Source organism: Centroberyx gerrardi, chromosome 12, assembly GCF_048128805.1.
Source record: "Centroberyx gerrardi isolate f3 chromosome 12, fCenGer3.hap1.cur.20231027, whole genome shotgun sequence".
Taxonomy (NCBI): Eukaryota; Metazoa; Chordata; class Actinopteri; order Beryciformes; family Berycidae; genus Centroberyx; species Centroberyx gerrardi.
The window spans coordinates 9,373,937-9,389,014 of record NC_136008.1 but is presented as its reverse complement, the minus strand read 5'-3'; the positions used below and the strand labels follow the sequence as shown (position 1 = coordinate 9,389,014).

Genomic DNA, 15,078 nt, shown 5'->3' with positions numbered 1-15,078 from the left:
AGGCACAAAGACACCTGCTGGACAAAGGTCTGCATGAATAGCAGTCAGACCAAAGTAAAGCCAAGCAAACTTCTCACCACTGCAACTACTGATGCTTAGTACTCAGTGAGATATCAGACCACATGGAAAAGACTGCTTGAGCTCAGCTAGGCACACGGAAAAGCTATGTCATCAGTCTGGGAAATGGAGGCAGTTACTGTGATGACCCTTAGTTGGACAGGGCGCCATGGGCAGAGAGGTGAAAGAAGAGAGATGAGAGAGAGACACAGAGAGAGAGACAGACAGACAGACAGGCGGTATGAACTGAGCTGAGTGTATGAAAGAGCTCAGCTGAGAGACAAGACATTGTGTTTCCCCTGTCAAAGCACGCCACTATTAAATAAGCATTCCTCCGGCATGGATGTGCTCAGAGAGAGAGGGGCCATTGTTGTGGTCTCTGCATGGCAACGGGACTGCAGCCAAAACACTGCAATGACGAGAGAGGAGGAATGGGGGTGTGGGGGGTGGGTGGTAGTGAGATAAACTTGAAGTCAAGGATGAATACTGAAATCTGCTATTGCTGGGTAATTTCAGTGCAATTTTGAAAGAAAACTCAGAAACAGAGTTGTAAAAACAGACAGGGAGAATCAGCCAGTATTGCATTTAATGAAGGTAGGATTGCATGTAGTTGCATATAGTGAAGGCTATACCTAAAACAACATAACTCACAGGGCTTGTGACTAACTTTGTCTAAAGCCAAGTAGAACAGAAGCCACTAAGTATAAACCACATACTGACCGATCCTGCCTTTTCTCCTCCTCTCTTCCATGTTATTATTGTGGGGAAAATATGTCACACGGGAGACCTACAATTTAAAATATTGTAATGATCAACCTGAACCCTACACTTGTCTTACAAATAAATAAAGCTGTACATCCCCAGGGATCACACTATTGTGACTAGTGGAGGAGGGGGGGGTTAAGAATCATAAAATCCTCATCTGTCTTTATCATATTGTATCATTTTCTCACAATTGCACCAAACCCCTCTGGGTAGATATGACAAGTAGGGTCCCAAAGGTGAGAGGAGCGAGTGCAACTCTGAAAGAGGGCCATTGTCTTGCCTCATATCCTGCGAGTACAGTCCCGAGCACCTGGGGAACTGGGGCCATAAAGCACTAGCTGGCTGACAGGACTGTGGGCGACTGCTCACACAATCAGTATGATCTATATTGTCACTGATAGAGAGAGTGAGAATGCAGGATCCCCTGGTATGCACCGCAGGTGGCACCGTCACTGAATACTGATGAAACCTGAAACTCCCGAGAGGAAAATGGGATGGGAGAAAGGGAGAGGGAGAAATAGAGGGGAAAGGAGAGGAGAGGAACAGGACTAGGGATGGGGACAGGGAGAGGAGTGTTGCTGCTTAGCAAGAGACTGAAACAAGGGCTGTGATTGATGCAATGCTGCGACTGGCGATCAGACAACAGGAAAAACACAGTGAATGATAGCCGGCAGAGTTACTGGAAAAAGCCACAGAATAAATAAATATCCCAAGCAAAATCCAGCCACAATTCTATTGCAAAGTCATCTTTAACATACAAAACATTTCCATATTAGAATTTGGCCTGCAAACCAGTTCTGCTAAGTTGCATCAGTCTAATTCAGGGACGTTCACCTGGTCTGGCCTGTTACTGGCATAGTGATGTGCACAAGAGAAACAGGAAAATGAATCTCTACGCGGTGACCCCTTACTGCAAACAAGATTGCGACACACTCATGCGGTGCTTTAAAAAGTATGCTAATGTAATATTTGCACAGATGTTCTAAATGCAATTTCAAAAGTTTGTTCAGCAAATCAGTGAACTCTGCGTTCTGACCGGCCTCAGCGGCTTCAGCTGTCACAGGCAAAGATGTGACTCGAATAAAGCTAATCGAATTATCTGGGGCTGAAAGATATAGCAGAATCTAATTGTGATTATTTCACAGAATATTGCATTTGCGATTTAAACTGCGATTCATGTCATCACAAGTTTTTCTTGTCATAAATTGCTTTAGAACTTTAAAATTGTATAAATAAAAGTGATTTTGTTAAAGAAAATAGATAGAGGATTTACTGAGTTTGAGTATGATGAAAGGTTTTCACCAATACTGTACTTGTTTCATGGACCAAAGATTACCTGGAGCTCTAAAAAAAAAAGCAATTAACTGCAGCCTCTGTGATTTGGAAATTGCATAAGTTCATATTGCAATTTCAAATTTTTTTTTTAATTAATTGTTAAGCTCTATTCTCTAGTGGTGTGAAATCATTTCACAAATACAAATTTCACCATTATTTTATCACATCATCCAAAACAATCTATAACAGAGGGCTCGGTAAAGGTTGCTTGCATCACTTGAGCCACTGCTTCCTTCACTATATTCACACTGCAGCTTCCCAGAGGCATTGTACTCAGGGGACAACTACAGTCAAAAGCCATTAGACCACATGCTGGAGACATGGCACTCATCATTTACATTATTCATATGAATAAATCAATCCACACCAACTTCCACTGAGATACTCAAGTCTCCATCCCCTCCCTGAACATGGAAAATCACTTTGGCACAGCCTATTGTTGGGAAGTGAGGAAGAAAGATGCACTAGACAAACATTTGATCAGCATTTACCATGCTTGATAACATGTCATGGACTCTTAGATCCATTTCAGGTTTTGGGATGCACCACTAGCCATTTTTTAAGATTGCTATAGAAGACTCAATAATCCAAAAGCAACAGGAAAATGTCCCTACAGGGATCAATGAAATATCACTTATTATTAATATTATTAATAGCACCAGCTTGCAACTATCTGATATACACCTACAAGCTGAAATGTCACATATGGTGGTAATAACTTAACCACTTATTAAGGCATCTAAAAATGTGCTGTGTTTCTTCACTTCTTCACTTCACTTCTTAACTTTCGTCAATCCTTTTTGAAGAGGGACATGCATAATTTCATTGCTTTGTTCTCCTCTTGAGTATCAAATGGGTATGGGGGCAGCGATGAGACCCTAGAAAGTGGGTCAGAGGAGGGTGAGGAATCTGTGGCATGCTGTGCTTGTTCACCGCGTTGATCATCACACCGTCAGGCTGCTCCGTACTCCACGACCCAGTTGGCCTCATCATGTCTCCCTATGGGGCCTCTCTAGCTGCAGGTGTCAAACAAAGCCTGAGGCACTCAACTGAACCCATTTAAAAGCTACAAAGAAATTAGGTATCTCCAAAAGTCAGCAGAAATATCTTAGTGAAGGAACCCCTGCAGAAGTGAATGTATGCACGCATGCACGAGCACAGTGTGGCAACAGAATGGCAGGTTGAGAATCAGCAGGTAATTAGCACAAACTCAGTGTCATTTCCCTGTCAGGAGGAGAGGACTGCATGCCATGTTGGTCAAAAATATGTGTGCAACTTCAGAGGTCTGTTCTAGCTTAAAATGCTGGGTCAGAAAATGTAGCATAGGCTCAGAGCAGCAGAGCTCATTCAAAATTCAATCTGTTCTCTTCTTCCAAAGCGCAGTTTAAAAGGAATTTAATCCATTGCATTTGTGCTCATGACAATGTGAGCAAAGAGTCAAGTTAAAACTGGGACAACTGGTAATACCGCCACAGAAAATGTGATTTAGCAGAAATCCAATTTCACAGCATATTAGTTTGTTAGAGCAGCTCAGAAAAATCCTGCTTTTTCACGATGTGCTGCTCCAATATTACACGGATACAAAAACTCACAAAAACAAGAGCTCCTCACATGTTTAATTGATTTTAGTAACAACAGTCAGAGTGTGAAGTCTTGAGGCCAAGCGAGCAGTAAGCATCCCATAATAAAATATTTAAAAATGCAGTTCGTGAAGCAGAGAAGCGGAAGACGATATGTCCTTGAAACAGCATGTGCCCACGTTAGAATGCAAGCTCTTTAATATCTCAATACAGCTCATGTAGAGAAACAGGCCCAAGCCCCAAAGGATCTGACTGGCAGCTCTGCTAAGTAGGGGCTCTAGACATCGGACCACACCTCTGTTTTCTACCTGTCCTTTAACCTCATAAGGGCATTGAGAAACCAGGCAAGAACACAACACACACTGTATGACAGAATCAGCAAAGTATGACAAAACATTCTTATGACGGTGCTTGCTCAATAACAGCTTAGGGAACGATACTCTGGACAACAGCTGTAAAAAGCAATAGGAATGTGAAACTACCCGATACAAAAAGACACAGACATGCACAGTGCAAAGCGAACGCATGAGAGTAATGGAAGGCTTTAAAAAATGATCTTGGTCACATGATAGTGACCAGTCAGACTGGATACAACTCACAGCTGGTCGCTCATTTCCACTGCAACATCCACAGCACTGCCAAGGCTTTGCCAAGACACTAGGCGGAATGAAAATATAGGCCAAGGCATGGAATATTTATGAAGCCAAGAACTGCACTCTCAAGCACAACCCATTCCCTCTCCTGCCAAATGAGATAAAATAAAAAAAAGAGGAGTGCCAGCAAAGTTAGAAAAGTACCAGGAATAAGTAAATGCTCAAGATGCAAGATGAATGATCGCAAAATCACTCTAAAAAATTACTCAAACTAACTTGGCAAAAACTGAGCACTTGGTAAACGGGGTGGAAATGCAGTACATTCTCTTGTAAAAATGGAAATGAGGCAAACAAGAGGCTAGGAAATAGCATTGAGTGCAAGCCGTGAAATCAAAAGACTGGAAAGGGAAAAGGGCGGCAACCCAAAAACGAAGAGGAACTCGGGGAAACACAAAGAGAATGGATCTGCATCTCATTTGGGATGGGCCAGGGAACTAATGAACTACCTCATCGGTTACCCCCCTAACCCGTCGCCCCTTCACCCTCTCGCCCCGGATGGGGTGATGTAAGAGGCCGATGGGGCCCAGACACACTGGAAGCGCAGTGTAAACAACAACCACTGACTCCACGCCAGGCCCTGTGTATGTGTGTGTGTGTGTGTGTGTGTGTGTGTGTGTGTGTGTGTGTGTTTACTTAGAGCTCCAGGGTCCCAAAGTTTTTATTAACAGTTTTTGCATGACCTCACAACTGAGCAATATGATTTTTATTGGGAAGCGAGAGAAACATCATCATTAAATCATGCGTACAAACTGCACTTAATTACCACCAGGAGAACATAGTTGGTTACTTTTTAACTGCAGATAATGTAATAGCTTGTCCTTGACTGTGTTACAACTGAGGGAAAAAAAAACCCTGAATAACACAAAAAGTAACTGGCCAAAGATGACGATGATGTCTGCCTGATGAAGAGAATAGCGGTTTCGCATACCGACCATGGGGGCTGAAGACACTTCAAAAGATAGCATTCCTACATGGCATATCAATTGGCCAGTGAATAGTAATGTCTCTGTTAGTGACTGCCACAGCTTTCATCCCGTCACCTGGCCCAGGCTGGGGACAATGCCAGGCATTTAGGCTGCTGCTCTCTCCGGCACTGTCGTACGTTTCAAAGTCACCATGGTGATGAAACGCTCTGCTTATCTGAACCAGGAGTAGTTCCCTGGGGTCCCTGCGTCCACCAACATGCTCTCACATACAGAAACATACACACAGCAGCAACCATAAGAGTAAGACACCCTGACCAGTGGTTAAGGGAGAGTGACGGGGGTCGCCACACTCAAGACACTCTCAGTGACATCAGCGGAGCAGGAGAGATATCTGGGCCGAACAGGCTGCCATTCATAACTGGGAGTGCTCTATCGGCATGCCGACCCGTCGCCCCTGGCAACCTGCTCCACATCCCTTTAGGGGGGTTGGGGAGCGACGGTGTGATCTAATCCTCACTGGTCTCAATGAAGGGGCTGCATGGTCCCCTGTCACAGTGTGAGACCAGTGTTAGAAAGGAATGGGAGTCATTTATAATGGTTTGGGAGAGCCTGATCTTCCATAATTAACTTTTCTGTGACCCCCACCCAATCTAAAATAATAACATTATGTCAGAAGACCCTTCACTGGAAGAACAATACTTAATAGAACCTTCAAGAGCAATTTGGGGCAAGATGTATCACCCTAATGGATTCTATTAACTAGCTTGATCCCAAACCAGTGGGTTCAGTGAGTAGGAAATGTGTGTGATGTATCTATGACTAACAGGGGGCTTACACTGCAGTACTGATATTAGGTTAGATACATACAATGGGCTTCAGTAATGACCTCTGGCTGGCCAGATGCCAATCACACAGCTGTGTCTGACTGATTGGTCATTAAAACCACTTTGAACATCTCAGATATCTGAAAGCCCCCTCTATGAATAGCCTGTCTGTGTGAAAGTCAAATTTCCCCTTGTTTCACAGGATAGAATTTCAAACTCAACTCTTTGTTGGAACCAGCAGAAAAAAAACCAACAATAAACCACGTGGTGCAATCTGTGTCTCAGCGGAAACACATCTGGAGGAGGACTCATCCTCTGCTCCTGAAGCATCACTGAGACCTACAATCAATAGATACAGCAAACTTAATTGGTGACATTTTACCTCAGCATGGCGTTGTTGACATTTTGAAGTAGCTGAGACTGTGTGTGTCCTTGTATGACGAGGCGCGCAGAGTTGATGTTTGTCATTTTGTTCCAACATGGTCATTTTCTTAACCATTACTTTGAGCAAAAATCAGACCTGAGCAGTAATCTTTTGAACGTTCAACATACAATTAAGTCCAACAGTCCTCATTAGTCTTAGTCTCTGGATTTTGACTCTCCCACCCAAAAACCCAGAAATCCTCTGCTGGCAAGAGATACAATTATAGGCTACACTGGCACACAGTACGATCAATCCTGCTCCCTCAGTGACCAGGTTCAACAACTTCCATCAACAACAACATGGGAAGTGAAACTGCACTGACTTGAGAGTGTCTACTGCAGTGGCAGTGTTTGGCCCAGTTTACCAAGTTTATGAATAAAGACATTTCCTAGAAAGCAGGCACAAGACTAGTTGTGATCCTCAACCAAGAGAATTACCAAATATGGACACAGTCAAATGATGCCACTGGATGAGGGATGGTCCGCCTGGCAAGGAGAGTGCATGAAGATCAAGGTGTGCTCATAAGAACCATGCCCTTTAGCTGAACAGGGTCTGGTCTAATATTAGCAGATCGGTCTGGTGACCGGGGCTTTCACAGGACCAGAGAGCAGCCTGTCTGGGTTTATTTTCAGACTTGGTGGAGGTGGTAGGAAGCAGCTACAGAGCCCAGAGCAAGGGTTCCCTCCCCTCGTCCTTGCTCTGGTGTCCCAGTGAGAAGGGCGGCACAGCTGCTTGATAATAAAATTAGGGCACACCACTGCAGAATGGGCCTCTGAAGGATTCGGAAGTCAAAAGGGAGACTGAAAGAGGGACAGGGGGCTGGGAGAAGGGGATGCTTTCCAAATAGCGGATGTGTATGTTTCGGGGCCTCTTGTGTTTTCAAAGTGAGGGGTCAGTTGTGAAGCAGCATGTGGCTTTGGCATTCAGTCACTCTCTCACTACCGGGTTGCATTTAAACAGCTGTGCAGCACCCAGGTGGAGGCTCCACCAGTCTTGGTCCAAGGACTTGAACCAAGATGTGCACTGATGCATGTGATTTGACCGATTTTTAAACTGTTTAAGTTGTCTGTGTCTGTCTTTGAAGCAATCTGCCTATTCTTAGCTATGGTAATAGTGCCCTAAAACAATTTGACCTATTTGGGGAGTAGCCTAATTAAGTTGTTTTGTACCAAATCATATTACCGTATGCTATAATGCACATTTCTTAATACACCTATACTAAGAAGACGAATTTTTAGCTCTGCTACGAGCTTTAAGTCATAGTCCTTTCAGCTCAAAATAACTACAGGTGGTCCTTGCGAAATCATAGCTCTGTCTCTGAATGATCAACTGTATCATATATCATGTCATATGTTATTAGGAAAAGCCCAAAGGAACTGAAGAGGTGAAGCTAGGCTACATGTCAAAAAAGCCATTCTTCAAAAGTACATTCTCCAAAACCCAAAGCTATATTCAAAATGCGACGACATAAGTCCCTTTCAGAGACTTATCTACCAGAACTCTAGCCTATCTCCCACACACTTTTATAAGTATGACTAATAACACAAGTAATGGGGCTGTGGAAAGTAAATTACTACGCTCATCAGTACAATGGGCGTGGAAAGATTAAGAGCTTTTATCAATGTCTTGCTTCATAGAATCTCAAAAAACATTTGATTTAAGCAATTATCCAAGACTTTAGACAAGTAGACCAATTATTTATAAGGGGAGACCACACAGATACAAACCATGAAACCATGACTGTGAAATTTGAACCAGCTAGTGGGTTTAGGTATGGTGAAGGTCAGACTGCTGATCCTGTTTAGGTAAGGCGGTTCAAAGGTGGGCAAGTTCAAATATATGTTTTCAGACTAAACATTGTATTTGTTGAGGCTTTTTTTCCCCAAAAACTTTTCAAGTGTTTGGTCCAACATGAATGAACTGTTCCTGCATTCACGCACTGACCGCCCCTTTCAGTATCCATATCCTGGGAAAATACTGCAGAAGCTGAAAGTTTGCACAGTTTGAGTGCTGGTTAATGGGCAGGTTTTCCACCTTATTTGTCTTTCCAGAGTGTTGGGATAGAGAGTTACCTCCATTCCCCTATGAGAGGTCAGTGTCTGGGCGCTGTGATTTATACCATCTGGGTGCTGCAGAGTGGACCGGCGCTGACGTGATGCTGGCTCTATGTGGGGAGTTAAACTCTCAATCAGCCTTTCCTCCCTCTTTGGATCTCATCTCATCTTCCTCTCCACATCCCTATACTTCTGTCTTTGCTCAATCCCATCTCTTGTTTGGCTTTCTTATATCCCCCTATCTTACACTGGTAGGAAGATAGAACTCAAAGGAGGCCTAAAATAATGCTTGATTCTTTATTCTTGCACATCGACACATACACACACACGCACCCACACACATACAAAAGCTTGCAAATATATCGATAATGCATAAAGGGTCTGTACAACAATAGAGAGAGAAAATACCTCCCACTCATTGTTAGCACAGGGAGAACATTATCTGCTGCAACAGCATACTTGCATATTGTTATATAAGACTAGACTCCAACACCACAGTGCTGGCACGACTTCTGTCAGTTCTGTGTGTGACTCAGATCTTTCCCACTTTGTCTTTTTCTATCCAAACTTCATTCAATGCCCCAGTCCCACTACACAATCTGTTGAATGTGGGCTTTGAACATATCTGAACATGTGGGAGCTGGGAAGCCCCCATTCCCTCACAACACCCACACTGCCTGAACTAACAAGTTTAGTATATGGGGAGAGCATTAGACTAAGAGGAATAATGAATGAAACTACATACCAAGAGAAAAGTTCGATCTTGTAAAAAAGGATGGCAAAGTTGAGCTTTCTCCTTATTCTTATGATTATAATATTTTTGAGGATTTAGGATTTGCCTAATCCTTTTGGCCATGCAAGCAGTTTGTCAATTCTTCCAAAAAGATAAACAGGATTATATGCGAAGAAAAAGGCATTTGATTGACAAAGTAATCTCCAGTTGCAGCCATATACACTGAATTAACTGGATTACGCAGGATAGAACCTACCCATCAGTTGGTCCTCTTTCTGTACAATACCCAGTAATAAATGAGATTAAAAACAGTGGGGTAAAATGACAAATAAGATTATGTAATGAATAAGGCAATTTCTTGTCATTTTTCCCTCCCTCCAGCAGAGAGAAGAGTGACTTGATCCCTTGAAGGTTTAATTTTCCCATTTGCAAGCTCAACATACAGGAAGAGCGCATTTCGGGCGGCTTTGATCTTGAAACATGGGCAAGGCATACTGAAACCAGGCTGACTGTTTAATCTATACAGTAGGATAGATATAGAGAGATACAGTAGATGCAACATGAATGAGGTCCCACAAATACAACCATGGAAGTAAATTACTATGTTCATATTCACAAATGTTCTATGGTATTTCTCTAACAGTAATGGAGAATGAGGCTGATACTTTGCATTGATGCTTCAAGTTAGTCCTATTTTAATTATGATGAGATTTTCAAAAGTCAACGACTTCACAAGTGGCCAACCTCTCATATTTACATCTCCTGCAGAGCCTGAAAACATCTTATTACGACAGAGATACATCACCACTACATCGCTGACAATTTATCAACAAAAACAATGTTTTCCCTCTGTGATCAGGCACCCACGCTTCTTTTAGGCAGTGAATCTAGGAGGGCCCAGGGTTCCTGCCCGCTGCTAATTTACAATGACACTAATGCAGCTTTCGCTCCAAAAATGGGATGCGGGAGCACGTTTTCCCCCTGATTACGTAAGAACTCCTGCGGCTGAAGATGTGTAGCTGACTGATCCCGCTCACTGCATGCCTGACAGCCAGGGTTGGTGGAGTCTCACCGTGTTACACAATAGATGAGGACTACACCATGATTTGTCTCCCTGCCAGTCTGCTAAGGCTCTTTATCCTCAGTATGGCTGTGCTTCTACAGGCTGTGCCGTGGTGAAGCAGCTTGCCTCGGTTGCTTAAAACAAAGTTTGCATAATGGCTCGATAACAGCATGAAGAATGGTGAACCATGACCTAAGGCTTAAGGTGAGATAAGTTCACCTAGCAAACCTCACATTGCATTATGCTGATTTGACTTCTAGTCACATCACATTTGATATTGATTAGTGCATTTCTCAATTTAGACTAAGAGCATTTGGCATGAGCTAAAGTCTTGGTCTGTTGTTCATTCTGTTGCATCAGCTAGAGAACAGCACTCAATAGCTAAGGGACTGTTATGCTATTAATGTGCTATTCTAATGAAGAGGTTAATTAAACTGAACATAGAGCTATGCAAATGACATTTAAAAACAAGGCATCATAGCCACACTTATCCATATTTAAATGCTCTGAGCCTTGCTTTCACCTGTCACTTTAGCTTCCATTCACCCTGTTCCTGCTAGACACCTAGACAAGGTCTTCAGAGGTTGGTGGCATGAGCTCCATTTCTAAGCAAGCAATCCATGTCTGTCAAATGTACACAGTAACTATTTTAGACAGATGAGCAGTTACACTCCTCTGAGATGGCTGGGAGTGTGTCAGAAATGGCAAATCTTAGAGGAAAAAGGGGCTTTTATTCATCTCAGTCAGCCAGGCTTAGATTTTCAGGTGGACAGAGGGAAGATTAAAGAGGAAGACCGAACAGTGCCGACTCCAAGGGCATGGAATGAGCTCAGACAGGAGAATGCCTGAATACGAATCTAAAGAAAAGAGGGATTAGAAGATGTTCTTCAGAGCAGATTTCCACAATGCCTGGCCAGACTCTCTACTACTCCACTCCAAGGGCCTCTGGTTCACAACCAGGACAGATCCAGTGAACTGTTTTTACTGCCTCCATTTCAACAAAAGAAGGAGATTTTTGGAGAGAATTGGCAAGGTGCTTCCAAGTGTTTTGAAATGAAACAATATCCAAATATCCTGGGAATTGGATTTTAAGAATTTAGGACACTCAATCACCATATTACACACACTGTAACTGGGAATTTGTTTCTTTGCATATTCCTCTCATGCACAAATACGTGTATACATTCCACCTGAAGGATCAGAGTGCAGGAGCAGCCAGGAGCAGCACACCTGGAGGAGGTGGGGTTTAAATGTCTTGCTCAAGGATGCTTCATGTAGGCGACTATCACACTATCATCCCAGATGATAAGGCAGGAAACACAGGTCTTTAATCAATCAGAGCTTATCAATGATGGACAGTATTTCCTCCCTTTCCTAACAGAGCATCATGTCCAGTTAATGTATCAAGAGGCATAATTCCCCTCAATGGAAACATTGTGGCTTTAATCCTCATCAGACACAGCTGTTCAGATGTGGGAAAACATGCATGTAATTACAGAGTAACATCAAGCTTGACAAAAATGTTGCCCTCCATGCTAAAGTTATGCAAGACTGATCTTTAACAAGACCTACCACTCATTGTGTGGTCTCTTTGTCTAAGCTGTGGCTCTGGTGACTATGAGTTATCACATCCAGCTGCAGAAACAGCTTCTGATCATTTTCGGTAAGGGTGGGAGGCTTAGGCTAATGCTCTGGTTGACATTCTTCAAACGAGATGCCTGATGTCAGTACTTCTATCTCGAGTCACAACCTATATGATGACAGTCGCTCCTGGGTTTATGACTATGTATAATGTCCAGAAAAATGGCTCCAGTCCACTGGTCAAGATTCCCACGGCCAGGGTGGAGCTCTGTTCTCCTCCTCCTTGATGCGGAGCCAAAACAAGCCGGCCTCCCGCCCTCAAGCCCCCTGTCAGCAGGAAGGAAGTTTTCTGTTGTCCGCAGGAGGAGCTCACAATGTGTGTCCCCTTCTATTTACAGAACCAGGCAATACACAATGGTTTGGCATGGACAGTCAAATGTTAGACCAAAGCATGATGTCTTGCAAGAACACATCTTTCCATTTGCAGATGTGCACCACAGACATTTCACCTGGTCTAAAACGGAGATGCATAACATCTCTGTATTATGTCACGGTTGAATGAACACAAGCTTGACATTGCCCTTGAACTGCATGGTCCTGGGCTTGAAATTGCACATATGAAGCTTTACCACCTCCACAGTAAATAAGTCGATCCGGCCTGATGGTGAGGTTGACTCCCTGCCCTCAACTTTGGCTCTGAGCTGAGCTTCTCGTTTAAAGGGTTTCTTGACTACAGGGAATCATTGGCGCATCTCTGCACCAGTTCAAAATGAGCGTGACGGCACCTGTGCATAAAACAACTATTCCCTCTATTAGGAAAACATCGTTCATCGTTTGGCAGAGCAGCGGCAAAGAGGAGACGGGATGCCAGACCGCCCGGTGACTGACTGCATCACGTTAGTTAGTCGTGGGCTAAACATAAGGAGGGGGATGGGACCAGTCAGATTACCTCATCTAGCGCAATTTGTGTGTTATTATTATCCTGGTGTCGGAGTGAATTTATATTCCTCTGAGGGTGAATAAAGGAGGGTAAACAATCTTTAAGAGGCAGTCATCAGCAGTCAGTTGATAATTATCCTGAATGTTTTGTTTTTCATCATCAAAAGGTCTGCAAATAAGTAAGCCCTCTTTTGTTGTCATACAGATTAAAATTTGGCCTGATGGGTGGTGAGATGTTAAGCCTGTGGACAGCATCTTGTAAGGTAGCGTTAGCCTTATGATTCGTGGACTGCTTCTATTCGCACTTCCTAATGATTTATTCATAAATCTCTAGACACATGCGTCGGATATTTATTCCGATCTATCCTGTCTAATTATTTAGCCTAATTGCGACATTATTTCTCAATCCCCTGTATGGGTTAGTCAACTATAAAGTTAACACTGTCGAGACAATGCTTTATGAACATTTTGCTACAATGTGGCAAAAGACATAACGTTAAAGCACTTAACGCCAACAAGACAGGCTCGTGTAAATAGCTCTAAAGTAGACGCGGACTCCAATCAATAAAGACTTACATGTTGCTCCTGGCAGAGTATTTCCCTCCAGATCGGCGTCAATATCCTTGCTTTCCATTTTGTTCATTCAAACATGCGGTTTTCGGCTCTTCCTCTCCGACAGTCCTCTCATTCCTCAGGCAGAATGGGGGGGGAAACTTGGTTGAGTCACTCCAGTTGTACCCAATTCCCAAAACCAGTCGAGCTGGAAACCCTCTGAGAGCGGCCAGAGGTTTCAAATCGGCCGAAATTGGGGAAAAAAACACCGTGTACCTGTTGGCAGAGCCACCGGTGCCTGCGGCTACTCCTGGAAGAAGTTAGGTATGGTGTCCGGGGGAATTTGGGAATAAGAAAGTGTGGGAGGAGTGAGGGAAGTTTCTCACTCCGACACACAACAGCTGATGCTCTGCTCGTCGCGCGGATGGTCCCTCGCTGGCCTCCGGATCGGACTGTACCATTACCAGCAGGGGGGTGCGGCTGTTATTGTGGCTATGATATCTGATGTCACATATTAGCTTGTGGTGAGTGTTGTAGCAAACAGATACAGCGACGTGTCACATTTGACTGTAGCGCTATTACTTTCGTATGACAAGGAAGACACAGAAAAATAGATTACGTGATGTGCCAAAATGTTGCCCCCCGCGTTTTTAGTGGTTCATCTGCCTTCAAAAATACAATGCTCAGGCAGTTCACAGGTCACATTCAATATAAAGTTGCTTATTCCAAATCTGTCCTTGCATTTGACCTGCATGCCTTATTTTCTGTTATGTTCTTTTTATTGTCTGTTTGTGAAGCATTTTGTACTGTAACTTCTGTTTTGAAAAGTGCAATATAAGTAAGGATTATTATTAGTAGTAGTAGTAGCAGTAGCCTATTATGATATTATGATAAACAGATCATTTTAAATCGCCTGACATTGCTGTAATCATCCACAGCAGGCAAAATACATTAGTAGCCTATGCAACTTTGCATCAATTTTATGGAAAAATAGAATACAAGCAATAAGCAATATTTCAGGTTCCTATCCAGGATTCACATTTATTATTTAGTATTTCCGTCCAGTATCTGTGTAAGTATGTCCATCTCAGGAGGCCTGACCTGACCATAGCAATAGGGGAGCCAGAAAACTTCACCCCAAAATCTTTTGAGCTTTGACCCTGGGAGAGGGAGGCATGCTCACTTTAATGAGGATCTTCATCACAATTTTAAAAGAAGCCTGAAGTGGGCAGTTCTCCAGCTTCTATGAATTAAAATAATCCAGGGAATGAAAGTACATGCATTGTATTGAGAGGAGAAGGTGCAACATTAACAAAAGATAATAATATGGTTGTACCTCATGGTCTGTCAGCACTTTTTCAGATTAAGCTGAGACATTCTTCTCACTGGCTACAACTAAACCGTAACACACAATGTTAACAATTTGCTGCCTAAGTTGTGCATGCATGTAATTACAGTGTACACAGAACACCAGGCTTTCCTGTCAGCCTGGTTGCTCTATTGTTTGATTTGATGGATGTTTGATTGATGTGTATCTGCCACGTTGTGTTAAACAAGTCACTCCATCCAACATAGAGTTATACAGTTACTGA

General features: G+C 43.1%; 1 protein-coding gene across 8 annotated transcripts in view; it reads right to left on the bottom strand.

The window, feature by feature from the left end:
- map7d1a (MAP7 domain containing 1a) overlaps positions 1-13,843 on the bottom strand; it is a 44,482-nt gene extending 30,639 nt beyond the window's left edge. For 6 of the 8 annotated variants that reach the window (XR_013506887.1, XR_013506888.1, XM_078286953.1 and 3 more), the window contains exon 1: positions 13,511-13,841. Coding sequence is in view for 6 of the 8 variants with exons in the window: in XM_078286953.1 (XP_078143079.1) it covers positions 13,511-13,577 (67 nt within the window). In the remaining 2 variants the exon portion in view is untranslated. Of the gene's footprint in view, positions 1-13,510 lie in introns of all 8 variants that reach the window. The other 2 variants (XM_078286954.1, XM_078286956.1) reach the window with 2 other exon arrangements.
- Positions 13,844-15,078: the final 1,235 nt, after the last annotated feature.